We start from the raw sequence: 26,318 nt of genomic DNA, 5'->3' as shown, positions 1-26,318 counted from the left end.
AAAATATATGCTTCCTTATTCACAACTCAACTCAGCGAGGGATCTGAGCTAGGGCAAGAGGTTAGGATGTAGGAGGGGGTTCAGGAAGTGGGCTCTGGGAGGGATTTTGGGTGTGGGAGGAAGTTCAGGACTGGGGCAGTGGGTTTGGGTGTGGGAAGCAGGATCAGGAAAGTGCTTACCTCAAGGAGCTCCCTAGGCAGAGGTGCAACTAAATGGCTCTTCACAGTGTGAACTGTTACCACCCAAATGCACCCATTTGCTCCCAGTTCCCAACCAATGGGAGATGTGGAGCTGACACACAGATCAGGAGCAGCACGTGGAGCCCTCCCACTTGTCCCTCCATCTAGGAGCCACAGGGACATTTTGCCATTTTCAGGAGCCACATGGAGCCAGGTCAGGAACTTGTCAGCCACACCAAGCAGTTTTTAATGGCTCAGTCAGCACTCCAGTTGAAAACCAGACAACTGTCAATGCTACCTCCCTCTCAAACCCTTTGTAACACTATCCATTTAACTGTTTGCATCCTGACATCGAAACTGCATGGTCATGCACAACACTGACTTCAGTGAAGGTTACGTCCAGATGCAGTCTGTCCTTCTCCTCATTGGAATAACTTCAGTGCCACTCCAAGGAACAGAATCACAGAGAACACCAAACAGGATAAGAGAACTCTTGACACACACAGAAACAAGACAGAGTAGAGTAGAAGACCCTATTAAATATGATCAGTACTGCAAAGATCACATCTGATATAAAATAGCATTGTGAACCATTGGAGTTTTCTTAATCCCGGTACTCTAATTATTCAGAGTCGGATCATGATTATTCTTTCTCACTGTATTTTCAGCATGCCAAATTGAGCGAGAAGCTTCCTTTTGTTTATTTATATTTGATCATAATGATCTCACCCAAAACTCATGGTGCGTATACAAAATAATCTCTTGCCATTTTCCCACTACCAACCTTAGATACTCCTACCACCAGCACTGTCTTCCCTTCTTCCCAACCATACACAAAATGCTTGGAGCTCTCAAAAATGTAAGTTGAGTCTACCCAGTTTCTTAAAGGAAATTCTATACCTCCAAAGTTTGGGTAGCACCAACCAACTTTCTCTTTATTGGCTGTCTGGCAGTTCATTGGCATCAATAAACTTTATTGGTTGCCCAGTAGTTTTATAGACCAATTAATTCAATCATACTGTATAAAAACAGTACATTTTGTAAAAAAAATTAAATGTACTGGAAAGAGCATATTGTAGTGTGATATTTGACTACATTTCCGTCCCGAAAAGGTAGGTTTTTGTAGCTTGTAATGAAAGGGCATTTTGACAATATCCAAGAACAGGGGCTGGCAAAAGGACCTCCACGGGTCGGATCTGGCACTCCATGTGGGTTGATCCAGCCCACAGAGGCCCTGCAATATCCCTTCCCTCTGGCCAATCAGGGCCAAGGTCCGAGGAGCATGTGGTGCTTAGAGTAAACCCTGGTGGTTGACTCAGCGCTGCATGTGCAAGGGCAGGGAGAGAGAGACTTTGCACGCTCCCTCCCCCCCCACTCCCAGGCCAATGAGGACTTGGGAACAGAAGTCTCCTCCTGCCACCACGCCCCCTGAGGGCGGAAGGACACTTTGCACACTTCCCCTCCCCCCGGGCTCTGATTGGCCTGGAGGTGGGGCGAGCACGCAAAGTCTCTTCCCGCCCTCAAGGGGTGTGGTGCTTCTGAGTGCCGCATGCTCCTTGCAGGACAGGGCCAGGGTGGGAGAAGACTTCGTGTGCTCCACCGACCCTCATGCCCTGGTGGTTTTCTCGGGGGAGGGGAGGGGTCAAAGACTGTGTGCAGCTAGGTGGCTTTATACCTAGAGAGTGGGGGGGAGGGGCCAAAGACCAATCAGGGTCTGTGGGTGGAGAAGCATGGAAGTGTCCTGGCCCTGGCCCTTCTACCCAAGGTTCTGCCCCTTCCAGAGCAGCCCGGGGCCACTTCAAAAATTTCTGAAGTGGCTCCCGATCAATTATTGCCCACTGCTCCCCAAGAAAGAAAGACTGGTAAGTTACATTTGAGAGTTATTGTGACAGACATGAATGTTCTGTAAGATATAACTAATCAGAATTGTGTCCACCAAAACATTTTTTTAAATGCTTAAATAGCAACCTACACACCTGTCAGATTTGTTTTTCACCTTTTATTTGGTTGTCACGGCATTTTTTAAATTAAGTAATTGCATAAAGTAAGGTCACAAATAAAGTCATTTTACAGAAACTTATGTTGTCTGTCTCTATCCAAGGAGGCTTTTGACTCTGCATCACTCAATATTTTTCTATATCCTGAAGCTCTGTGACCTGGACATGGTTCCATTTATTTTGTTCTCCTCCTGCTCTCTCCATTATTTTCAAAGGGCTTTTTACACAGTTGCTTAGATCTTTACTTTAACTTTAGTGTAGTTACATCAGGGATTAGCATTAGAATCCATCTTTAGACCTATCAACTCTGCGTGACAGTTGAAAATATTTGTATGGTATATATTTGCTTAACATTGCTCTGTTTACTTCAAATTATATCTCTTTTCTCTCTAATGCCCTTTCTTCTGAGGTGCAGTGGGCAACTGGCCAGCCTCATAATTACTATGAATATACTGTATCACTATCATAATTAGACATTGTTTCGTTCTGGAAACTATTAAAAGGTAACACATATGAACACTTATATTTTGCACTGAATCATTGTCTCTTCTAGCAAACCATGTTAAGCACTGTGCATTTTGTTACAAAAACCTATGGCATCTGTTTTTCATGATTTATTAATTTCATTTGGGCAGGGGAGGTATTTTTAGCAATTTAAGTTTTATGTAGATGTCTAAAAACTGGGGGTTTTCACAGATTTATCTGTGTATATAATATAATGAGTAATACATGTATATTAGTCACCACTGTAGTATATACTGCAATGAGTAATCTCTTTGTAATATACCCTCTTTCAAACAGCACTGTGTTAAAGTGCACTAGAGCTTATTTAGTGTGCTCCGGCATGGGCCAGTTAATGAGCAATATATATTTACAAATCACACACCCAGAGTCTGAATTAACCCACTGTGTAAACAAGCACTTAAATATTGGTGGTTATTGAATGAATGCTGATTTTACTTTCTTGTGTGTTTGCTTTCTGTTTTTGTTTGTTTAGAGTTTCATTGGTGTTTGGCAGTTAAAATGGAAAAACAGAAGCCTTACAAAAACCCCACAATGGTTTTGGCCTCACATTTCTGAACAGTTAATTAGCTTTATCTCTGATAAATAAAATGTGTAGCGTAGCTCAAATAAAATAGGTGGATGGTAATACTTATTCTAATGCAGATGGCTTGTGTTCTCTTTATGCAGTATTGAAGATTTACCCAGTGTTGCTTAGGTCCTTAACTCAAATAAGTTTTGTTTTTATTCATTTAAATCATTGCTCTGGTGTGGGGCTGAGACGAGGGGTTCAGTATGCAGGCTTCTTCAAGTAGAGAGGACAATCCGAGCCCTTTCTCATGACAGCAAGTTGAGGTCAGGTGAGAAGCACCTCTCCATTGTTGCTGCAGCTCTGGTTGATACAGTCAGGGGAGTAGCTCAAGTTCCCCAGCTGGAGGACAAACAGACAAACTCTCTGAAATATATAATAGATAGTTGTCCCTTTCTCTACCCCTGCAGCCCAATGGGGTTATGGCTGTCCCAGCCCCCATCTCTGGCACCTTCCTGCCTCCTGTGGTTATTCTGCATCATAACTCCTTCCTACTAGACCCCTTCCTTTCCATTTTATAAGAAACAGTCTAGTTCCACACACATCTTATTATCCTGGCACAACCAAACCATGACATTGCATTAAGTTAGGAGAAGAGGAAGCTGCACACCAAATTTGGTGGTCCTAGCTCTTACCGTTTAGGAGGAGTTCTTGAACAAATAGACTCAGAGACAGATAGATGCACATTTCTAAAATGTATAGTAAGAAATCTATAGATATTCATTACATATCACATTTGGATTATTTGGAATTTTTCAAAAAATGAAATAAGTCCTTTTGTTGATGCACATTGGTACAATCTGCTTTAACAGTGAGCATCATATGGTCTGTCATTTAGTGTGCATTGTACATGGTAATCCATAAGTATCTCAGCTGTTGTTCTTCCTAATTACTTCTTATTATGTATGCTACAATTTTGTAGCTAGAAAACAGAGATGGATCACCCTGTCTTAGAAATGCAGCCTTAGTCCTAGGCGTAATTCACACTAAATTGTGTTGCCCTCTATAAGGAATTTAAGGATACTAATAACATAAAGGTTATTGCTTCTTGCAGCAACATAGGGATTTTAAATTTAGACTGTTCTGCAGTAGTTCTTCTGACTAAAGAGCTTTGTCCTGGTCTTGTTTTATGGTTCTATCTTTTATGACGGACAGAAGTGTATCAGAGGGGCCGCTGTGTAAACCTGTATCTGCAGAAACAACAAGGAGTCCTATAGCATCTTAAATACTATCACATTTATTTTGGCATAAGCTTTTGTGGGCAAAATCCATGTTGCATGCAAGGAAGTGGGGTTTTGCCCAGAAAAGCTCATGCCCAGGACATCTGTTAGTCTTTAAGGTGCCACAGGATTCCTTGTTAAAACCAGAACTGCTGCTCCTGCCTACATTCCAGAATTAGACTCACAAAATGCAGAGTTCATTTTGACCTTTCTCAGGTCCCTCAACTCCTTGCACCAATGGTTGTGCTCCTAAACAGAATAATCACTGAAGAATTGGGGACATGGGAACTACTCATCTTGCATATACCCACAAACCTCAGAATGTTAATACAGGTCAGGACCTGAGCCATACCAAACCAGGGAGTTTGCTGGACCAGGGGAGGTCAGTGCTTCCCTGCTGGCTGCCCCGCTGCTGTCTCCTCTCCTGGGGGCTATCAGGGCTGCTTCTCCCCATCCTGCTTCCCCTGCTGCCGCCAGGAGTTGCCAGGAGCTCCCCAGCCAGGACCACCCAACTGCTGACAGCCCCGCTAACTCCAGGAGTTCCTCTGGGTTCCCTGGCTCTGGGCCACCCAGCCACCTCTGGCCCCACCTCTGTTGTAGCCCAGCCCCGCTGCTGCTGGGGTTTTCCTGGCACTTCCTGGCTGGGGCGGCCACCGGGGATTCCCCTGCTGGGGCCAGGACTCCCCAGCTACTGCCTGGCCTTGCTGCCGCTGGGGGTTTTTCAGTAAGGGCTGCCACAGGGGAGTAGGAAGGGTTCCCGGGATTCCCTGTCTAGGGCCGCCAAGCTGCCGCCAGTCCTGCTGCCAAGGGCTCTCTGGCCTCGTGACCACACTAACGTGGGGGGGAGGGTTTCCCTGGATGGGGCAGAGGCTCCCTGATACTGCCTGGCCCCAGGGTTCCCCTGCCCAGCTGCTGCTTGTGCAGCCGGGACTCCACAGACCCCGTGTCCTCTCGGCTGGCTCCCGCACCTGGGGTTCTTTGGCTTTGCTGGACCACGGATGTTGCCGGACAAGAGAATCCCAGATTTGGAAGGTTTAAACTGTAGGAGTGGGTGGATGCAGGCTTTTTTGTTAAGGAATACATGGAAACATTCGACTGCATCCTTTACATGATATTTTTAGATGGTATCAAGTGTAAAAATCTGCCCATATTGTAGAAAATGTAATACTGTACCTCTGGAGTAATGTCATTGTCAACTGGCTTCTTTTCTCTTCATAATAGATGGAGATAGCCCTGCAAAACATCAGATTATGTCTGTGACAAATGCATCAGATATGTGGAAGTCGGTGTCTGAGGGAGTGAGAGGCTCCTGTCTCATTTGTACTTTCTGGGAATTTTCAATTGCAGTTAGTTTCCCGAGTTCACTGCAATGGGAGCAACCTTACTCAAAATAAGCTACGCAATTTGAGCTATACAAATTGCGTAGCTTATTTCACGTTAATTTTAAAACAGCTTATTTCGAAATTAGGTGCCAAATTTCAAAACAGAGCACTATTCTGAAAAGTACCTTAATCCTCGTGAAACCAGGTTTACAGGGACATCAGACTAGCAAGCATGATATATTTTGAAATAATGAGCACGCTTAAAAGATGCGGAATAGCTATTTTGAGATACTTCCAGTATCCTGAAATAGCACTGCAGTGTAGATGCAGCCCTATAGAGTTAGCACAGAATCATTGGGAGGAGGAAAACAGTATTTCCAACTGTCTCCTGAATTATGGCTTATTTATGCCACTCTGTGATATAAAGGGGACAGAACCAGCCTTCAGTGAATATCCTCGTGGGAGAGAGTTTTTCAACTGACCTGTAACCAGCATAATGACTCTGTGCCTTCCTCCCAGATAGATTTTCTGACTGGAGTAATTTACTGGGCTGAAGATGCAGAAATATTTTTAAATGGTTATAAAGGTATCAGAAGAAAGCTCTTATATAAGTCAACCTGAAAAAGATTCATTGAAAGCACAACTTCAGAAAAGCATAGATATGTGGAGTTAGACTAGAAAACTGCTCAATCAGCTTATGAGTTCATAATAACCTTAGGCATAAATGTATTTAAAAGCAGAGTTAAACCTGATATAGTTTATTTCTTACATAACTCACTAATTAATGCAATCACTGATCCAGATACTAGATCTCTATGAAAAAGTAGTTATGAGAGAGAAGTATTTTCATGGCCTCCAATGCTTTACCAAGAGAACATTATGCCTTGTCACTCTTTTCTCTTATTAAGGCCATTTGAAAGACTGTGAAGTAAAGGACTGAAGGAAGTGTTCAACCGATGAAAGAATATTTGTGTGATTAAAATAGCAGTATGTTATTAGACATACTTGTATCAGTCTAAGTATCAGCTTAATTTACTGATAAATGTCCTCATTTAGAGCCCAATGAAGTCAACAGAAATTTTGTCATTGCCTAAAATAAGAGTAGATTCAGCACTGTCAACAAATTTTTACTGCTGTCAGTACTGTCTCATGAATAATCAATCCATTTCTTAACTTAATTTAGATTCCAGAAAGTTATTGTGCTGGTGAGATTCCACAGAAATGATACCTCTTGATTTTTAGCTGTCACATTGAACAGGTTATAAAAATCTTGTTTTGACTTGTCATCTGAGTAAATCTAATGGGGGAACAACTTGCTGATGGGAAATAAATAAGGAATGCCAAGATGTCATTTTTACAGTCCCTTTCTATTCAATAACTACATACCTTTCTTTTATAGCTGAAATTATTTGAAAATAAAAGGCTTGTATTTTCAGGACACACTCTAGAACAGGTTCACACATTACTCCAGTACCAAAGAAGGAAAGGCAGGCTACTCTTCTGGTGTGTTTAGTATAGGTTCATTTGGTGTGAACTAGAATAGGTACAAACATCAAAACATTATAAATAACAAAGGAAACAATATGTAGAAGCAATTCCATTGGTTCATTTGTACTTTTAAATTTGGAAATGCAAATAAGGTTATTATGTCAGCCTCTCCTAAAGAATTTGCCTACCTAACCCCAGGACCTTTCATGTTAGGTTTTTCTACCAGTCATTGAGCTGTCCAACACCCAGCCTAATCAGCTTTGCCAAATGCTAGAGAGATGGTATGATATATGGGAGAAATCATTTCTCCTCCTCCTCTCAAAGGTGGAACTGGCTGGAGAGGCACTTCCTGGAGATGATACCAGATCAGTGGTTAGAAAGTGCCCTGTATTGAGAGAAGGGAGGTCAGCAGACTCCATAAAGTGTATCTCTAGGACCATGCCTTAATCTTGCACAGTGACACCAAACCACTTCTGTTACCAGACAGAAATAGAGGTACAGAATTTGTACTACAGTAAATATGTTAAAACTTACAAAACTTTTCATTGAATATAGGAAAGTATTATCGTTCTGTAAAGTTTCACTGGCCTCAGGAAAGCAGAATGTTCTTTAACGGATAAGATTTTGTATAGTCTCTATAGTCTGGCAGGACCATGGATGTTCCTGAACCAGAGAGCCCCAGCAACCCTTGGCAGTGGGTCCAAGGCCAGAATCCCTAGCAGCCCGCAGCAGCATGGCAGCAGCTAGAGGCTATGGCAGCCTGCAGCAGCGAGTCAGGGACGAAGCCCGCATCAGCCCAGGGAAGTGTAGGGCCTGGAGCCTGGAGTAGCAAGGGACTGGAGCCCCTCAGCAGCCTGAAGTGGGGTTGAGGTCGGAGTGTTGATCAGCGGCAAGCTGTAGGGTCAGTGGCGGGGAACCTCCCTTGTTCCAGCAGAATCCCAATCAGGTCCAGCCTGTACTTTATAATAATACTGGAATTGTTGGCACTGTTTTTCTAGGTTACATTTCGGACAAGAATCTATCACTGTAATATTAACAGCCAAGGAGTGATCTGCCTTGACATTTTAAAGGACAACTGGAGTCCAGCATTAACCATTTCTAAAGTTCTTCTGTCCATCTGCTCACTTCTTACAGACTGCAACCCTGGTAAGAAAATAACATTGGTTTTACTTTTGCATTCATTCACATCTAGCTCTCTGTCACCTATTAGCATCTGCTTGGTGCACTGTTATACTGCTGTGTAAAATAAAGGCATAAAAAGTAGATTTAAAATTTAGTGCATGTGATTGTTATAATGCTAAATAAAAAAATGGTACATGATATAACTTTAACTTAAAGAGAAAACATATTGTCAGGACAGGTGCTTTTTTAGTGTTTTGAGAATAAAAATATGCTATATCATACTAACGGGTTTAATTTGTAATATATTGTTAACAGAAAATGTTATTTGAGAAATGTGGGATATTACAGCCAGATAGTATTACTGAACATTGAAATGGAAAGATTCATTTAGACATACTGACAATATTGCTTTCTGAAAAGAGTATCATGGCACCAATTCTGATAGAAGTCTAACAAAAGAGTTTACAGAATAATAGGCATTAATTTGGAGAGTAGGCAATCACTCTTCTTAACTGGTATAATGGTTAAACATTCTTCCCACCCTATTGCTTCCTACTGACTGCTACGCCTGTGGCTCCACCCTTTGTCCTGCTCCCAGGGACTAAGAAATGATTCTGACTGTCCAACTGAAATCCCAAACATTCCAAAATAATGAGTCAGGCTTCCAAAAATCATGAAATTGGCTTACACGCCAGGAGGCTTTTAACATGATACGTTCTAGAGTCTTTTTATTTGCCTCCTGGTTTAAAGACTTTGATTCATATTTTTAAGTTTTGTTTTTTCCAAACCATAAGAGCTAGAAATGTACTAAAAAAATGGACACTATCAACTTGAAATATAGTCAGTTTCAAATAGTGAATGAAATGTAATTTCTGGTACTTCACCTGCCCCGTAACTCCTCTGCCATTTTTTATAGTTTTACAATTTAATTGTTCTTTTACTAATGTTTATCCCTTCCCTATGTTTGTGTGAAATACCCTCAAAAATAACATCAGAAATTGGATGAGTATACAGGAGGAACAGTAAGAGTGACTATACAAAGATGCTGTCACGTGCACATAGTAGACTCAAAACTGTATTTCTTTCCTGAAATGTCTTTCAATTATAGTAATCATAGGTGCTATTCTACCTGTAGTTGCTCAAATATTTTCTACTGAAGTTTGATTTTTTTTTAATTAGGGGGATCCCTTTAAACAATCTTTGGGGATTTGCTTACTATGTCTTGTGGATTTCATACCTTGACTTTGAAGAATGTATAGTATTCCTATGTTTTGCATTGTGAGCTCACATCTCCTAAATGTGTAATATTGAACTTTTTGTTTCCATTTTTTTGGATTGTTTTTTTATTCCTAGTCTTGGTACTTAATGTACATGTGAACTCTGTGTTTTAATGGTATGTTTTTGAAACTAAGACTTCTATAAACTCTGTAGACTCTTATTTTTCATTGTACAGCCTGATGTGATGGCACACTTATTTCTATTTCTGGCTGCACTAAAAGGCTACATCTATACTGCAACGCTGTTTTGGGATACAGAAGTATCCCGAAATAGCTATCCCGCGTCTTCACAGCAAGCCAGTTATTTTGGGTTCACTACTCTGACATCCCTGTAAGCCTCATTCCTGAGGAGTAAGGGATGTTTCGGAATAGTGACTTATAAGCTCAAATTGCGTATCTTATTTCAAACTACAGTGCAGTGTAGATGTAGCCAAACAGTTCTCTTGCTTGTTTCATTCTAAGTATCATTCTTAATGATATTTTATGATTAACAAACTGTTAGATTAGACATTCTCTGCAATCTAATTTGAAATAGATGTTGTAAATTGACTCCTTTTTTCTGTGGGTAGGGACATGATTTTGAGAATAGCCCTGTCACATTTGGGAGAGAAAGTAAGAGAGAGAGAGAGAGAGAGAGAGAGAGAGAGAGAGAGAGAGAGAGAGAGTGTGTGTGTGATATATATATTGTCTATTAGCTTGGAGCAATTTTCAGTCCATTTTGTCCTCCCTTCTTCTAACATATACTGTCTCATTTAAGAGGCAGACACCCAGCAGGGGGCTCAAATTGATAAGCAACCTTGAACTCTTTGTTCACCATTCATCAAACAGGCAGAAACAGATCAGGTCAAATGGAAAGGCAACAGTGAATATCCCACAAATATAAACACTTAGGATGTGTGACTCTCCTCTTCCCCCTCCCGCTCCCCCCCCCCCCCTTTGAAGGGAAAAATCAAGTATCAGTTACCCAGGAGTCTTACATTTATGCAAATCTTTATTAGAACAACAAATACCAGTAAGAATGGCAGCTAATTAACCCTCAGCCATACACAGTGATTAAACTGAGCTGGAGCACAGCTGCAGCTTCCTTGGCAAGCATAGCTATTCTTCTCAAACAGGCTGAGCAAATGAAAAGAGGTATTTGCTCCTGATGCTTCTGTCACTCACAAAGTAATCTACAAAAGACATTGAGAGAGTCGCTTTCTTCACTGCTTGTATACATCACTTCCCTTTGTTTCATATTACTTGAGGCAGGAGCTTGTTTGTCCTTTCTATAAACAGCTAATATAATCCTTTACTCATAAACTGTCTCAGACACTTCAGTTCTGATTATTATTGTCTCTGTTTTGCTTAGCTGTATCAGACAGTAAATTGTGTTAACAAATGTCTGAATCTTGTAACAGCTGGCTGACTTTTGGGGAGGAAGGGGGGAGAAGTGATACAGTGTTTGTGTGTGAGTGAACGTGTGAGTTATCTGCAAAAATAACAGCCAATTGGAATAGTAACCAAGAAATGTAAGTGATGAATGAAATGCTAACATTCCCCTTGTAGATATTAGTTTGCATTTTCATTTAAAGTGACATTTTCAGATTAAAAATTCATATAGTTTTACAAAGGAGGGCCCCAGTCCTCCAAACATTTTGCCTCGTGTGCAAGTTAACTTGCATGAGTAATCTTGTAAATCTAATGGGACTACTCGTGCATAAAGTAAAGCATGTTTGTAAGATTTGGGCCTAAGAAAGTTCACTTTTCAATAGTTAGATGTTATGGGCTTGTCTATGCAAGGGATTTTTTCCAGAATAATTATTCAGGCATAGCTGTTCTGGAATAAGAATATTCATATGTAGTATCATTCAGGCATAGTTGTTGTGTTTTAAATTCATTCCCTAATTTAATCCAAATTAAGTCTCAAAATAGCCAAGCCCTTTTACGTTTATGCATTTTTCATAGCTTGGAATTTTAAAATTAATTAAATTATTTTTATTTTTGCCTCTAGCCAGTTTTGTTCTCTGGTTCTCATGTGCTAAGAAAATATGGAAGCATTTGGCTTGTAAATACTGCAGAAGAAATACTTAACTTTTAAAAACTTTTTTTGGATTTTTTTCTTGAAATGTACAACAATATTTCTATTGACTTTTAAGTTTTATAAACTGTATTTTTACACAATCTAAAACCGGGCTTTAAAATGGCCAGACAATGTGTTTGGGGTGCAGTTGCCTAATATAGAATTATGCGTATTTAAGGATTTGTGGTAAATCAATTTTAATTTGTGGGCTTTAGCAGATACAAACCATTTTAATGAGGGCATCTAGGCAGAACCTTTTAGATTTCTAGAAGCTGTATTTTCATAGCTGCCTCACCTAACATTTGTGTCTCTTTCACCTGCTGTGTTAAACTGAATATTAATCCTGGGTCGTTTAACTCATGCCAGTCTCTGCATATTTTTGTCATTGTTTTTTGTTAAATAGTATTATTTCCATATACTGTTTCTAAATTCAATTAGAATTTCTATATTGAGTAATTGCACATGCCCATTCTATGTGCGCCCCTCACGACTGCACATGTCCCTTCCACTTATGTGCCTAGTTCCGCTCAGATATTTTTCTGTTCTTTGGTGTCGATCGGGGTGGTACATGCACCTCTATTCCTCAAGTTGCTCTGTGATGGAATAAAGGGCAGAACTATGAAAAACTCCCCTTAGTTCCTTCTTACTGCCTATGATGGTTGTTGGAATGTCTTATCTTGCTACTTCAAGTTTTTCCCCATTGTTTCTATATAGTTGATACTCTTTTTTTAGTCATAGCTTTAGTGTTAAAATTAATCCAGTATGAAGTTTATTAGTTTGAAGGAGGTTTATAGTCTTCAATTTCCTTTGTTAGGTATTGGCTTTGGTACCAGGACATATCTGGCTCACCAGACTTTGAACCCTGTGAGTCCTGCAAGAAACTGGTATCAGTGAGCAACCTGCATTCCACTAGCCTGAACTGGCTTGGAAAGACTTATGTCAAGTACCGCTGCTAAATCTGCAGAGAATTAAACCAAGAACTAAGACAGACATGGAGGTTAGGACTTCATTGTCTTCTGAGGAAGGCAGCCCTGTACCTACCCATAGAACTTCCCCATTTTGAGCTGGTACTAAGCACATCTTCTTCAGGCAGGAACAACACGCCTCCTGTTCTGCAGAATCTGAACTTCCATCACCCTGCCCAGTACTGAGGAAGAGAGCTTCTACTGATTTTGCTTCCAGATCAGTGTCTGTGGCACCAGTGTTCCAGCAAGCATGCTGAGAAAGATAGTACAGTGCGCTCAACACTGAAACAATCATCTACTCAGGTGTGACCATCAAATCTAGTGCTGGCCCCAACCCCCTTGAGACTTGACCCTGAAGCAACGTTGTCTGTTCAGCAGTGACATCCTGACTGACTCACCAGCAAGACAGTATCCTGTTGCCATCAGCTCTGGAAGCTTGTATTGCAGTGTGTGATCTGCTCAGTTTCTTGATACAAATGTCATCATCAGTCCAAGAATCCTCTCCCCCAGTACCATTGGTTGGTGGTAAATGTTTGCTGGCTGCTTCGTCTCAGCATTGGGTATTATTGGTGCCTCTGGACATGTGAGTGCCTCATTGTATGGTACAATCAAGAGGGAACCCAGTGATGATCTCTCCAGTGTTACCTTTTCCGGGCTCCTGATGCCAATCTCTGGAACAAACAGAAACAGGCTTGGTTGAAAAAAGCTGATTCAGCCTCAGACTTGGCAGTCAGCTCATACATGCCACTGTCATGTCATTATTTCCCCCCAAGCACTTACGCTCCCCAGGACCCTCCAGAGGTTCTGTGCATCTGGCCAGTGTAGATCCATGGATTGAAAGAAGTTGGAGTCTGGGGCCTTCTCAGTGGCTATTTTGGAACCTTTGGGGGTTTCCCTGTCCCTCCAGGTAGTTTCTCCCTCTTCCCACTTTACTTCCTCAAATAGGCATTGAGACCCACCCACCCTAGCATGATATTGTATCCAGTACAAGGCTTGGTACTGAGCAAGAGGAAATTGCTCCAGTGAATCTCCCCTTGAAGGACTCTGACCATGGCCTGCTTTGACTTCCTCTTCTCCATCACCCAACAAGGGAGTGTCAGTGGAGATAAGGAACTGGTGATTATAGAACCCATCAGGACCTTTTAAAGAGGGCAGTTTCTCCCTTGAATATTGAGGTGGGATAAGCTTGAAACTGGTCCCACAGACTGGTCAAGATGCTAGCATCTGTAGGATCTTTTCAAATGAGGCTACAAATTAATGACTGTCTTGAAGCTTACCGTGGTAAACTCATCTCCTCTTTCTCCCAACCACAACTGAAAGGGCTAAGGGCAGATATTGTGTCTCCTCCTAGGTGACTGAACACTTTTACACCCATCCTCCTCTAGACCCATTCAGCTGCCAATGAGAGAGAGAAGGATCAGCAAGTATGTAGCCCAAAGGCAGAGAATTTCAATCTATTTTGCAGAAAGTGTTAGTTGAGTTCTAGAACAACTGAGCAGCAGGCATCGCTGGACAGTAAAAGTCTGTGCCAGAGGTTAAAATCACAAAGGTTAAGGATAGATTTCCAGAGGACGAGGAAAGAGTACTTCTCTGTGGTGGTAGATGAGGAAAAGATAGTAGCTGACTCACATCAGATGAGTTTGGATGCTGCTACTCTGCTGCTAGAGCCATGAGCAGAGGTTCATAATTAGTCATCTACTCTTCCTCAGAATGTCCAACAAACCATCCAGGGTCTTCCTTTTGAGGGACTGTTGCTTTCTCTCCAAACAGACCGCTAACAAGCTGCATGACCTGAAAGGCTCTAGTACTTCACTGATGTCTTTGGGCATTTACTCATCTGCCTAAAAGAAGTGGGCACATCACAGTCTCTCATTTATGCCTCACCAATAGGAAGTAATTCAGAAAATGGGCAGACGTGATAGGGGTTTTTTTAAAACTCTATTTTAGTCTTCTATCAAGGAGTTTCATAGGTTGACTGTGCATTGTGTAAAGAAGTACTTTCTTCTGTTTGTTTTAAACCTGCTACCTATCAATTTCATTTTATGACCCCTAGTTCTTGTGTTATGAGAAGGAGTGAATAACTCTTTATTCACTCTCTCCACATCAGTCATGATTTTATAGACCTCTATCATATCCCCCCTTAATCATCTAATTTCTGAGCTGAAAAGTCCCAGTCTTATTCATCTCTCCTTGTGTGACAGCTGTTTCATACGGTCATACCCCTAATCATTTTTGTTGTCTTTTTCTGAACCTTTGTCCAATGTCAAGACATCTTTTTTGAGAGGAGGCCACCACATCTGCACGCAGTATTCAAGATGTGAACGTACTTTTAAAATTGCTATTACTTTTTGGGTTTTTAGCTAGCTATTCTTCAAATTCTTTTTTGACCCTCCTAATTATGTTTTCACACTTCAATTGACAGAGTTTATGCTCCTTTTTATTTTCCTCACTACGATTTAACTTCCACTTTTTAAAACTATGCCTTTTAATCTCTCACTGCTTCTTTTAACTGGTTGTTAAGCATGTTGGCACTTTTTTGGTTCTCTTACTATGTTTTTTTTTTTTTTTTTAATTTGAGGTATACATTTAAGTTGAGTCTCTATTATGGGGTCTTTGAAATCCTGCAGCTTGCAGGGATTTCACTTTTGGCATTGTACCTTTTAATTTCTGTATAACTAACCTCTTCATTTTTGTGTAGTTCCCCTTTCTGAAATTAAACGCCACAGTGTTGGGCTGCTGTAGTGTTTTCCCACCACAGGGATGTTAAATTTAAGGATTTAGGCACATACAGACACAGGTAGGAACCTAAGTCCTTTTATGAATGCAGTTCTCAGTGTGAAGTTCAACATATCTCTGTTGAACTTCCCAGCATAACGTATCTCAGTAGTATGATTACATTTATATTTATCACTGATTTTAAGCCAAGTACTATGGACTTCTACCTTTATTGTTGGTTTCCTATTTAATAACCTACATTTAATAACTTGGGTGCATATGTTAACAACTTGCATTTATCTAAACACAGAGAAATAAAGTTGGATAACAGCCTAAGAATATTGGGCTTTTATTTTTTCCCACGAAGAGACACTGGAGAGTTGCCTCCAGGCTTTCCTTGTATGAGTCATCTTTATGATTTTATCTTCCTAGTCATTTCATTGTTTTCATCCCAGAGCAGATCTTGTTGGTAGTTGTGGATAACATGTTGCTGCTGCTTTTTTATTATAGCTACAAGTTATCCATGTAGGTTGGCAGGATACAGAAAGTATTTGGGCGGTTCTGTGTCCTGCCTAAATACTTTCTGCCAAAAAAGAAGAACAACGCTTAACTGTTGGTAACTCCCTTATCCATACCTGCACAAAAATGCTGGCATTTAGAAAAGTTAGTAGTGAGGATAAATCTATTGTGATAATTCTTTTGTTTGCCATTCGTTTGTTTGTTTTGCTGGCAGCCCGCAAAAGTTCTAGATTAGTACAGCTGAGAATATAAAATCCTAGCTTTTTATTCTTTGCTGAGAGGGATTCAGTAGCCTTTTTTAGAGTATATCCAAACTTCATATGTATCTTTGGAGAGAGAGTTTTCCATGTAAACTTTCAGAATCAAAGTCAGAAGCCCAAGGGGAAGTGGGGATTCACCCCAGGGGAAGGTAAGTGGTGTTGTCACCATCCACCCCTAAGGCCTCTACAGCCATGGTGTCCAACATACTAACCACCAGCCACATGTGGCTTTTTGGCCAGTTGAGTATGGCTAGCTGGCTTGAAAAAAATGGCTAGTTTGGCCGGTTGAGTGTGGCTAGTTCACGATAGCAGTAACCACTATAGCAACTACTGCTTCAGAACTGGTTGGACACCATGGCTCTACAGGGTGGAGAACATAGGCAGCTCTAATTCAGGAAAGATCTGAGGGGTGGCCCTGAATCACTAACGTGTCACTTCCTAGCCAGCAATGCCCACTTTTCACTCTATACAGGGCCCTGTGCTGTTCTCCCTGTCATCAGGGAAGTTGGGGCTATTTCACACTGCCATGGTCTCATCCCTCAGTGGACTTTTTTGTGGGCCTTTTTCAGGGTTTATGCCTAGAGTGAATCCAGCCCACGACTTAAGCCCTCACTCCTAGATGGGATCCTCAGGACACAAATACTGTATGTGTGCATTTAGTTTTCAAAAAGTCCTGGGTGCCTTATGTAAATTATGAAATTTTAAGTTTGTGTTAATATTTTGGGAACTTTTAAGTTTTATTTGCATATTTTATTTTAGGCAATTTTAAATAATTTCCAAGTAGTTTAGCTACCACAGCTAGAGAGCTAAATAGATTTAGATCTGTTCCCTCCTACAAGAAACTCCACCTATAATGCTTTGTATTAAAAATGAACTCGTGTGTGTATATACACCAGACTAATAAAAAGGCCTTGTCTCAAAATCCTAAAAGTGATAGCTTGTCCAAAACATTTCAAAATAAACCCAAAGCTGTTTAACAAAGGAACATAGCATGATTATTATAAAACAAAATCTGTTCCATCATGGAACATTTAGCTTTGAGTAGGTATTTAGCTGAATCATGGTCAAAATTTTGTTATATGTCTCCAGTCTAGTTATTTTAAAGATTCCTGCTCAGCACAGAATAACTAAGACCTAGGTCACCTTCCTCCTCTCCCCACCCTCAGTGCCTGACGCATAGCTGGCTGAGTCTTTTCTTCTCTCCTCACCACTCCTCCTTCCTTAGACCTAGTTCTGTTAGTGCCTCAGTATGAAACGGGAGAAAAAAGAAGGAGCTCTATGCCCCTCCTTATCTGGTGCCTCTCCATGGCACAGAATACCTCTGTCCCCTTCTTCTTGTTGCCAGTTCATGTCATGCTCCTTTTACTTATTGTTCCAGCTATCAGACATCCACCCTGCTGAGAACAAAATTAAGGAACTCGGGGTAATTGTAAGTTTGAGGTGTCTGTAGTGTCTAGGCACAGGAAATCTCAATTCTCCTTATTGCCATCTGTTAGCTGTGTTTTAGAGCAGTGGTTCTCAAACTGTGGGTCAGGACCAAAACTGGATCAGGACCCCATTTTAATGAGGTCTCCAGAATTGCCCTGCACTTGGTAGAGCTGGGGCTGAAGCCCAAGCCCCACTATCTGGAGATGAAGCTGAAGCCCAAGAGCTTCAAATATGGACGGTTGGGCTAAGATTACAAGCGCCCTGTAGGGCTGAAGCACTTGAGTTTTGGCTTTGTGCCCACCCCACCTCCGCTACCCAGGGCAGTGGAACTCAAGTTTGACTTTGGCCCCCAACCTCCAACCTGGGGTAGTGGGCCAACCTGGGTTTAAGCAGGCTCACGTTTTGTCTCCCCCACCTCTCAGGATCATGTACTATTTTTTGTTGTTAGAGTGAGTCATGATCCAATAAAGTTTGAGATACCCCTGCTTTAGATCTGTCATTTTACCACCTCTCTGGCTCAGCACCCTCGGGATCTGAATGGTCCAAGATGAGGGATTTTGTTGATCCTGTGGAAGTCATTTCTGGACCCCTGCCACCTGTAGGCTGGCCTCCTGGCTTGCTCCCCAACTCCTGCTAACCCCACTGGGCAGCCATCGCTGCTGGGGCTCTGAGACCTGCTGAGCAGTTGTGCATGCCACACTGGAGCTCCAGGACCCACAGGGCAGCTGTGCACGCCGCACTAGGGCTCTACTGCTCTGGGACCCACAGGGCAGCCACAGCTCCCAGTCCCGCTGGGCAGCTACGCATCGGGTTCCCCAACCCCACTGGGCAGCCTTGCCATCTGCTCATTGTGAATGCCCCAGTGCCCTGCTGGCCCCGAAAGGGTCCTTGCCACTGGCTCTCCACGGGACTCTCTGGTCCTGCAACATCCATGTCGGACCATGGATGTTGACAAACCAGAGAATCCCAGTTAAGAGAGTTTCAACCTGTATCAACAAGACCTAAGATTCAGATCTGAATCTAACTGTGTAGACATATTGACATGTCCCTAGAGAATGGGAACAACGTTTTAACTATGAAAAGAGTTTCTGTGCTGTAATTCCATCGTCTGTTTGTTTGATTATAAATAGATCTGCAGTGCTATTGTCAGAGTAGGTGATGGTGATTCTAGAAAATCCCTTTAAAAATAGGCAAAGTAGTATCTAATACATTGTATTTGTGAGGTTGACTAACCATTGATATTTCAGTTTCTCTTCAGAGCCCAGTCATTCCACCAGATGCACTGTCAGAGCACTATCAACTGTGCAACAAAATAATCTCATTTTGCCATAAGAGCTTGCTTGTCCTTTGTGTGGGCAGCAAGATATCACACAAGCAGTAAAATTGATCTGTTGTCCGAGATTATTTATTTAGCTGAGAGCTATTACCCTCATTTTTTTCACTGAGTTTATTACCATGTTTTTTTCAGTAAATATGATGATTCTACTTACTGATCTTTCATCACCCTACAGCATGTTCTTCTTCCCAAAGAGGTCATGATTCCATTAAAAAGGTCTTTCACCTGGTCATTCAAAGCAGATAATAAATAGGAAACAATAAACAGGAGCTAAGGCAGTCAAGAAGTAATTCATGAAGTACTCTTTTATTTGCAATGGCTTTCATCTCTTTGTAAATCCCTACCCCCACTCCTCTCCAGAAGATACTTGCTAGTTCCAGACTAACAATGCCAAAATCAAATAATTTTTCTAATTATTTTGTCGCATTTTTCATTGGACCAGAAGCCAATTTTTTCAGGCAATTTTTATTTTTAGCGACAGCTCATTTAACAGTGTTGACTGGGTCTGTCTTTAAAATTGACACTGCTACAGATTTTTCCAGGGCAATCCTTTCCTTACTATTGTCATTCTTCAATAACTGAGTGTGGAACGTAAATGGTTTTATGCCCTGAGAAGCACAACTGATCTTCCTTTCTTGTTCCTTTAGAAACAACTTGTTCATTATTATGGCCTCTCACAACATCTGCATTAAACAATAGACCTATTTCTTACTGTTTCACATTTTCCTGCACATCCTGCAGTGCACATTATATACCTACATTGAGCTGGAGATTTTTCAAACGAGGCTATCACTTATTCCAGAATGAACTCATACCATCAGATTGTTTGAGCTTTTCAAGGCATTAGGCTCTCTTTTCTCCTAATCACTCATGTCTTTTCACTGTTGTTTTGCTGTTTCCCCAGTTTTTCTGAGGGGATCCTCATCTTTCACTAATCACTTGACTAAATCCAAATGATTTGCTTACCCTTTAAGCTAAGGCATAGCCACTTAGGATATAGCCATAGCGCAGTTAAACACCTGTGGCTGGCTCCTGATAGCTGACTTGGTTTACAGCTGTTTAATTGTAGAGAGTAAACACATTCAGGCTTGGACTAGAGCCGAATGCCTACTCCTCAATTACATATACTTAGGGCCAGATTTTTAATGTTAGTTAGGCAGCTAGTAGGATTTTCCAAAGCATGAAGGCACCTTTGTCCCACTGTGATCAATGGGAATTAGGGCCAGTTTCAAGAGCATCTAGGTGTTATCTGCATCAATAGGCATCTCTAGGCACCTAAATATCTTGAAAAATCTGGCCATTACATATCTGCATAATTTTACGCACGTAAGTAGATCTAGATGTACTTCCTTAATGTATGTGATTAGCATGTACAGTTGTGCATGTGTGAAAATATTTGCAGGATTGGATCTAAACTATAGTATCGTATACTGATAATTATACACAGATTGGTAATGAAGAAAATGAAATTACTTTTCCAGTAAGAGCATATAAAATGTTAGAGATTTTATTTCAGTTCAGTGGACTACCTCTCCATCAGCATGAGTCCCTGATTGCAGGGATCATTACAGCAACAGGGAAAGCATTCATTAAATAGAAAATAGTTCATAGCTCTCAGAGAGAGGACTTAATACTATGATGTCTCTTTTAGTCTCTACAGTAATCATCTTTGAATAGGAATAGGTCTTAATTGTGTGGGGAAAGGGTGCTGTATTTATGTAGATCTAAATCTTTGTGCACCTTCAAGTTGAATGTGCAGAACACCTGATGTGTGCAAATTAAGATGTTATTAATACCAACAGATGTGAGCAGGCATCTATACAGATAAAAATTGTCATTAAACACTCTTCCCCCCCCCCCCATTAAAATATCAATACAGGCATAAGAAAGTTGCATGAAAATACTTAGTTTAAAACCATACTAAGAGAAAATCAGTATTCAGAAGAATGAGTGCTCTAATAAAACTGTCTGGAGTTACTTATATAAGAATAGATTCAGAGTGTGTTACAATTTAAAGAGTAAAGCAAGTGGCACGGATTACATTTTTAAGGTAATATGTATTCTGTGGTGTCTTAAACATACGTTAGAAATTAGATACCATTCCAAACTGAGTTATGCATGCATTTACCTTACTTCTTTCTTACCCGACATATTCACAATTGTACAGCAAAAAGTGTAAATTAAATTTATTAATTTAAACAAGTTTAAATACTATTAAACTGAAACAGACTAATATTCTGCCTACTCATATATGCTGTCTTCAAGATTGGCGAGTGCCAGGAGATTCAGTGAAAGGTGTTAAAATTCCCTGAAGTCCCTTAATCATGTACTTACACAAGACAAATTTCTTTCCTGACCACTTAACTAATGATCATGTATTGAAGCGCGAGCACTGTTGACCCTTGGAAATTTAACTTACATTACAATGTTTTGTGTTTGTAAATCTTTTTGAATCTTCCTCCATTGTTTGCCTCAGTAGGATCCTGAAATAAGACAATGAATTCCACATGCTTAATTATTTGGTTTTTAAAGCAATTATTTCCTTTTTATTTTTTTCTAAATGGGTAGCTTTTATTTTGTATGTCCCATTATTATGGGAAAAGATAACTAGGAGAATCTGACTGTCATTTTTCTACATCATTCATTATTTTGTAGCTCTCATATCTTTTCTTGCTCTTCTCCTTTCCAGAATAAATAATTTTAGTCCTTAATAATTTGGTTTTGGGGAAGTGCCTCTAAGTATTTTTGTAGTTCTTCTCTGTGCCTTTAATACTTTGTCTTTGTCTTTATTTAAGATGAAGTGAGAGACTTAACTTTAGTCACAATGAGGTCCTATCATTAGTTTATTAAATGAGACCTAATTAATGAGCTAATCAAACCCAAATCAACAAGTAATAGAGATGTAGCCGTGTTAGTCTGGTCTTGCTGAAACAAAAGGCAGGACTATGCAGCACTTCAGAGACTAACAAGATGGTTTATTAGGTGATGAAGTGGGTCTGGCCCACGAAAGCTCATCACCTAATAAACCATCTTGTTAGTCTTTAAAGTGCTACATAGTCCTGTCTTTTGTTTCAAATCAACAAGGATTTCAGATCTAAAGCTCAACAGACATGAGATATATATAAAAAAGGAATACAATGAACAGTAGTCGTTAAGGGTCAGATTCTGTAAGTCCCGTTACCTTTAGGATAAACTGATGAACTGGGATGCTAGTGTTACTGATTTTAAGTATGCCTTAATATTGTCTTTTGAAGTGGTTTAAAGTCATTGTCTTCAAAATCATGAATAGACAGAGCAAATATGCTTTTAAAAAAAAAGCTAGCAAAAATAAGCCATAAAAGATGTGATAAATATACAATTACAAATCTTAAATGTGTAGTGATTTCGCATCTGGGAAAGTTCGTATTTAGGAGGCAGTGAAAATAGATTTTTACATTAGTCCTAACAGAATCAATGTGGTCTGCTGATTTATGTTTAATCTTAAAGGATTTTAAATTGAGAATAATTGATAGGTTCCACAGACTCAGAATAAGAGGTCCATTCTCCTCTCAGTCAGTATTTGTAACTCCAAATACTACTAGAAATATCATAAAGTGCATCAACTCAGAGGGGAATAGAGCCTTTACATTACACATGATGAATCCTTGTGAAATTTGCCATGAAAACACTGTACTACACTTGCCATAGAATGACTCAGTTATTTTACTTTTTTTGTTTCTAAAATAGTCAGCGTTAAAGACTACATGTTTTACTTAAAAATAGCCTGCGCCTTACTGTGTGCAGTATTTTCTTACTACGACAGATAGGTGCATGAACCTGAAACAAAACATTTTATTAAAAGGCGGTTGAGATCATAAAAACTCCTTCCCCAGAATACAAGCAGTGCCTTATCAGTGTTTCTAAACTTATCCTCTTTTAATCGAGTAGTCAGAATTTGCCAGTAAACCCAGGTGACAGATCACCAGTTCATATGAATCAGCAGACTATCCCAAGATGAGGAGCTTGCCCAAGCTGTTCATCCATTTTTTTTTTTAGACAGTTATTTTTAACTCTCTCTTGTTTTTATCCATGGGAAGGGAATGGGCAGAATAAAGATTATTATTTTTTTACAAGGCACAACAACCTATAAAATGCTTCATTGCCTTTTTGTGTTTTGCAAAGGCAAGTCCAATTTCTAGTTCTGGGTCTTTTACATAGCCCTTTCTAGTTGGCCACAACAAACTACATACCTCTGATTAGCTCAGCACCTTTAATGGTCTTCCACATCTTAAGCTATGCTTTACCCTTGTTCACAGAACAAATCACTTCCATTATTCTTGAAGTTTCTGAAAATAAGCTTGCTACATCAACATTGGCTGACCTTGGCCCTCTAGCATTTTCACCATAACAGTGCAGTAACATGTCTGAAAACCTCATAACCAACTGTCAGATGCACAAAGCTTACAGCCATGGCTATAAATCATCAGGCTATCCAACCCACTGCTTTTGTAAATAACATTCCAGAAACCTGTGTTCCTGAACAGTTCTGGTTTTACATCTTTGCACGTGGTTTTAGTTTGTTCTGTTGCAAGAGTAACTGACACAATTCAATATTGTTATGAATTTTTGCAGCCATCACATAGCATCAGATAAAGCCATTTATTTGCTGTTTGCTGCTCTGGTATCCCTGATTTCTGAGCAGCAAGATCTTTAAATTCATGGCAGGACTTCATGGCAGTAGCTGGAAGACAGGACATTTATGTGAACAATACACACATTCTCTCTCTCTCTCTCTCTCTCTGTGGGGGGGGGGGGCTTAAGGGTGTCCAGTTTTAAGAATGGTCTGCTGTATTAAGATATAACATTCATGATTTTTGAGCTGTTTATGGTTCATCAGGTGCATAATGCTTAATAAGAGGGACACATCCACAAAATGGAACATGTTTCATTCTTAGGTAAATTGTTATTTAAGTAACACTTAATATTAAAATCTGTGTGTTCAACAAATGATTCTGCATTTATTATAGTGCTGCTGTTAAAACGAATCTTGGGCTTTAAATATACTGGCCACCTTTTTTAACCGTTTAAATTACAGTGGTGCCTTATCTCTACTAATGAGTTTGCTTTAAGAAATGCCCCAGATAGATTTTATGGAATGCTTATGTTAACTGGTAACAGTTCCCAAAGTTTTCTAGCTTTCTTAAAAATCATACGTACCTGCCTACTTCAGCAGCATGGCTAATGATCAAATAGACCATCCCAAATTTAGAATTTTACAAATATGAATCTATTATTGCCATATCTGATTCTAAATTAAAGCAGCTGCTTTTGATTATTTTGAGACTTGACACATACGAGGGAAAGTATTTCTTCCATTTTTTTGCCGGGCTGGTTCCTCAAATTAAGTTGCAGGTTTTTCTCAGTTCTTCAACATGCTTCTGATTTGTTCTTACAATCGGTTCAAATTCTGGCTGATGTTTTATTTAGTCTCTTTGGGCTGGATCCTGGAGCACAGGGTTGAGCTTGGCCTTCCTGGTTCCACAACTCTTCCCCCCAACAAAGAGACCGGTCTAGAGGCTTTGCATGAGAGGAACAGAGTGGTTTTCTTCTGCAAAAATGGGACTGTGAATAGGCTGCTACCACACAGAAAACTGGTGCGCTTTAAAGCTGATACTGTGTATATCTGTGCGATGTAACCTTAATAACAAGAAAATACTATTTGATTATGAGTTCAGTTAGACATTAGAAAATTTCCCAAACAATATAGTGGAAATCCTATCTGTAGGGCCTTTTAATAGTTGACTAGATAAAGAAGCAAAGGACTGGAAAAGCATACTTTAGGGAACAGTACTGTACTGGCAGGAAGATAGTCTAAATGATCGGATGGGACTTTTCCATCTTTAATTCCATGATTCCATTATCTCTCTCCTCTTTCAGTCTCCTAGAAACCATCTGAAGCCATTTATATGGTTAATTTGCTCTTTGCTTCAAAATATCAATGCAAAAGATGTCTCAAAGAGAATTATATCTCATATGCAGTGTTTGCTGCTAGCTGAGCACTTGGGTTCGCCACCCAAGAGAGTCAAACTCCGCCCAGCTGATTTAGCAGAGCGCCCACAACCAGCAGCATGTATTTCTACTAGTGGTGCACATGCCTCAGGGCACATAACAAAATTTATTCCACGCATGAATGGACAAATTTAGAGGGAACATTGCCCATAAGTGATGCCAGAATCACTGGCTAAATTCTATGCAGGTCATAGGTGTTATGCAGGTCATAGGTGACTCATGGTAGCACTCAAGAGGTGCACCACAACCCATGCCTCCACCAAAATTTTAATTGCTAAATGGGGAGTCCCTGCATGCTCCCTTCTTGCTTCTGTGGGTGACCCTCCCTGCCCCCCTTTTTCCCCACCCCACTCCCTGCAGGCACCAGTTGCTGATGCAGGTGATCAGACTAGATCGGGGTGGGCAAGATCCCTCCGAAGGCTGGATCCAGCTCACCAAGCCTTTTGATTCAACCCATGGCTACTCTGCCATTCCCTCAGGCTAATCGAGACTTGGGGATGAGGGAGCACATCAAATCTCCCTTCCTCCCTCCTGCCAGGGCTGTGCAGCACCAGAGGGAACTGCCAGCTGTTCAAAACAGCTAGCGGTTCTCTCTAGGCACCATGCGCCACTGGCAGGGTGAAGGCGAGGGGCAAAGACTTCACATGCTCCCCTGCCTCCAAGCCGTGATTGGCCTAGGGGTTGGGGGAGTGCACAACGTCTCCTTGTGGCTCCTAGAGGGAACTGCCAGCTGTTTTGAACAGACGGAGGTTCTCTCTGGGCACCATGAACTCCTGGCAGGGTCAGGGTGCCAAGACTTCACATGCTCCCCCACCCTCATGCCAGTCAGAGTTAGGCTTGCCAGATGCTTACACCAAAAGTGGCAGGCAAAAAAACTTGATTGAGCAAAAAAACCCAAACCAGGAGACAAAAAGTTGTTGAGGAAACTGTGCCTTTAAGAATCCCCTCACTCCTCACTCCCCCGGCCAGCCTTCTGTGGAAGAATAACAGAAAATACTGGTCATTTTCTGTTTTTGTTTTTGTTTTTTTTTACCGGACAGGGGCCAGAAATAACGGGCTGTCCAGGTGAAAACCGGACACCTGGCAACCCTAAACAGGGTCTGTGGGTACAGGAGCATGCAAAGTCTCCTGGCCCTCCCCCTTCTGCCTGAGACCCTGCTCTTTCTGGGGCGGCCCACAGCCACTTCTGAAATTCATAAAGTGACATTCCCCACCCCTTCAAAAATTATTGCCCAGCCCTGGACTAGATCACTCTAGTGGTCCCATCTGGCCTTAAAAACCTAAGAATGT

At 40.8% G+C, this 26,318-nt stretch overlaps 1 protein-coding gene and 2 long non-coding RNA genes across 4 annotated transcripts in view; 1 reads left to right on the top strand and 2 right to left on the bottom strand.

The window, feature by feature from the left end:
• Window positions 1-26,318, top strand: part of LOC102450669 (ubiquitin-conjugating enzyme E2 E2) — a 295,792-nt gene that overhangs the window by 255,071 nt on the left and 14,403 nt on the right. For both annotated transcript variants that reach the window (XM_075922064.2, XM_075922063.2), the window contains one exon: window positions 8,295-8,442. In XM_075922064.2, coding sequence (XP_075778179.1) covers window positions 8,295-8,442 — 148 coding nt within the window. The remainder of the gene's footprint in view (window positions 1-8,294; window positions 8,443-26,318) is intronic.
• Window positions 1,845-6,555, bottom strand: LOC149525411 (uncharacterized). The gene is made up of 3 exons (XR_016348943.1): window positions 6,291-6,555; window positions 5,660-5,719; window positions 1,845-3,608 (listed from the first exon to the last, which is right to left on the bottom strand). It is a non-coding gene; the product is annotated as an uncharacterized LOC149525411 (long non-coding RNA).
• LOC112547627 (uncharacterized) lies at window positions 13,040-22,005 on the bottom strand. Its single transcript, XR_003091389.3, has 3 exons — window positions 21,400-22,005; window positions 19,135-19,205; window positions 13,040-13,393 (listed from the first exon to the last, which is right to left on the bottom strand). It is a non-coding gene; the product is annotated as an uncharacterized LOC112547627 (long non-coding RNA).

Source organism: Pelodiscus sinensis, chromosome 2, assembly GCF_052426305.1.
Source record: "Pelodiscus sinensis isolate ZL-2025 chromosome 2, ASM5242630v1, whole genome shotgun sequence".
Lineage (NCBI taxonomy): Eukaryota > Metazoa > Chordata > Testudines > Trionychidae > Pelodiscus > Pelodiscus sinensis.
The sequence above is the reverse complement of the archived record's forward strand: the minus strand, read 5'-3'. Positions and strand labels throughout refer to the sequence as shown.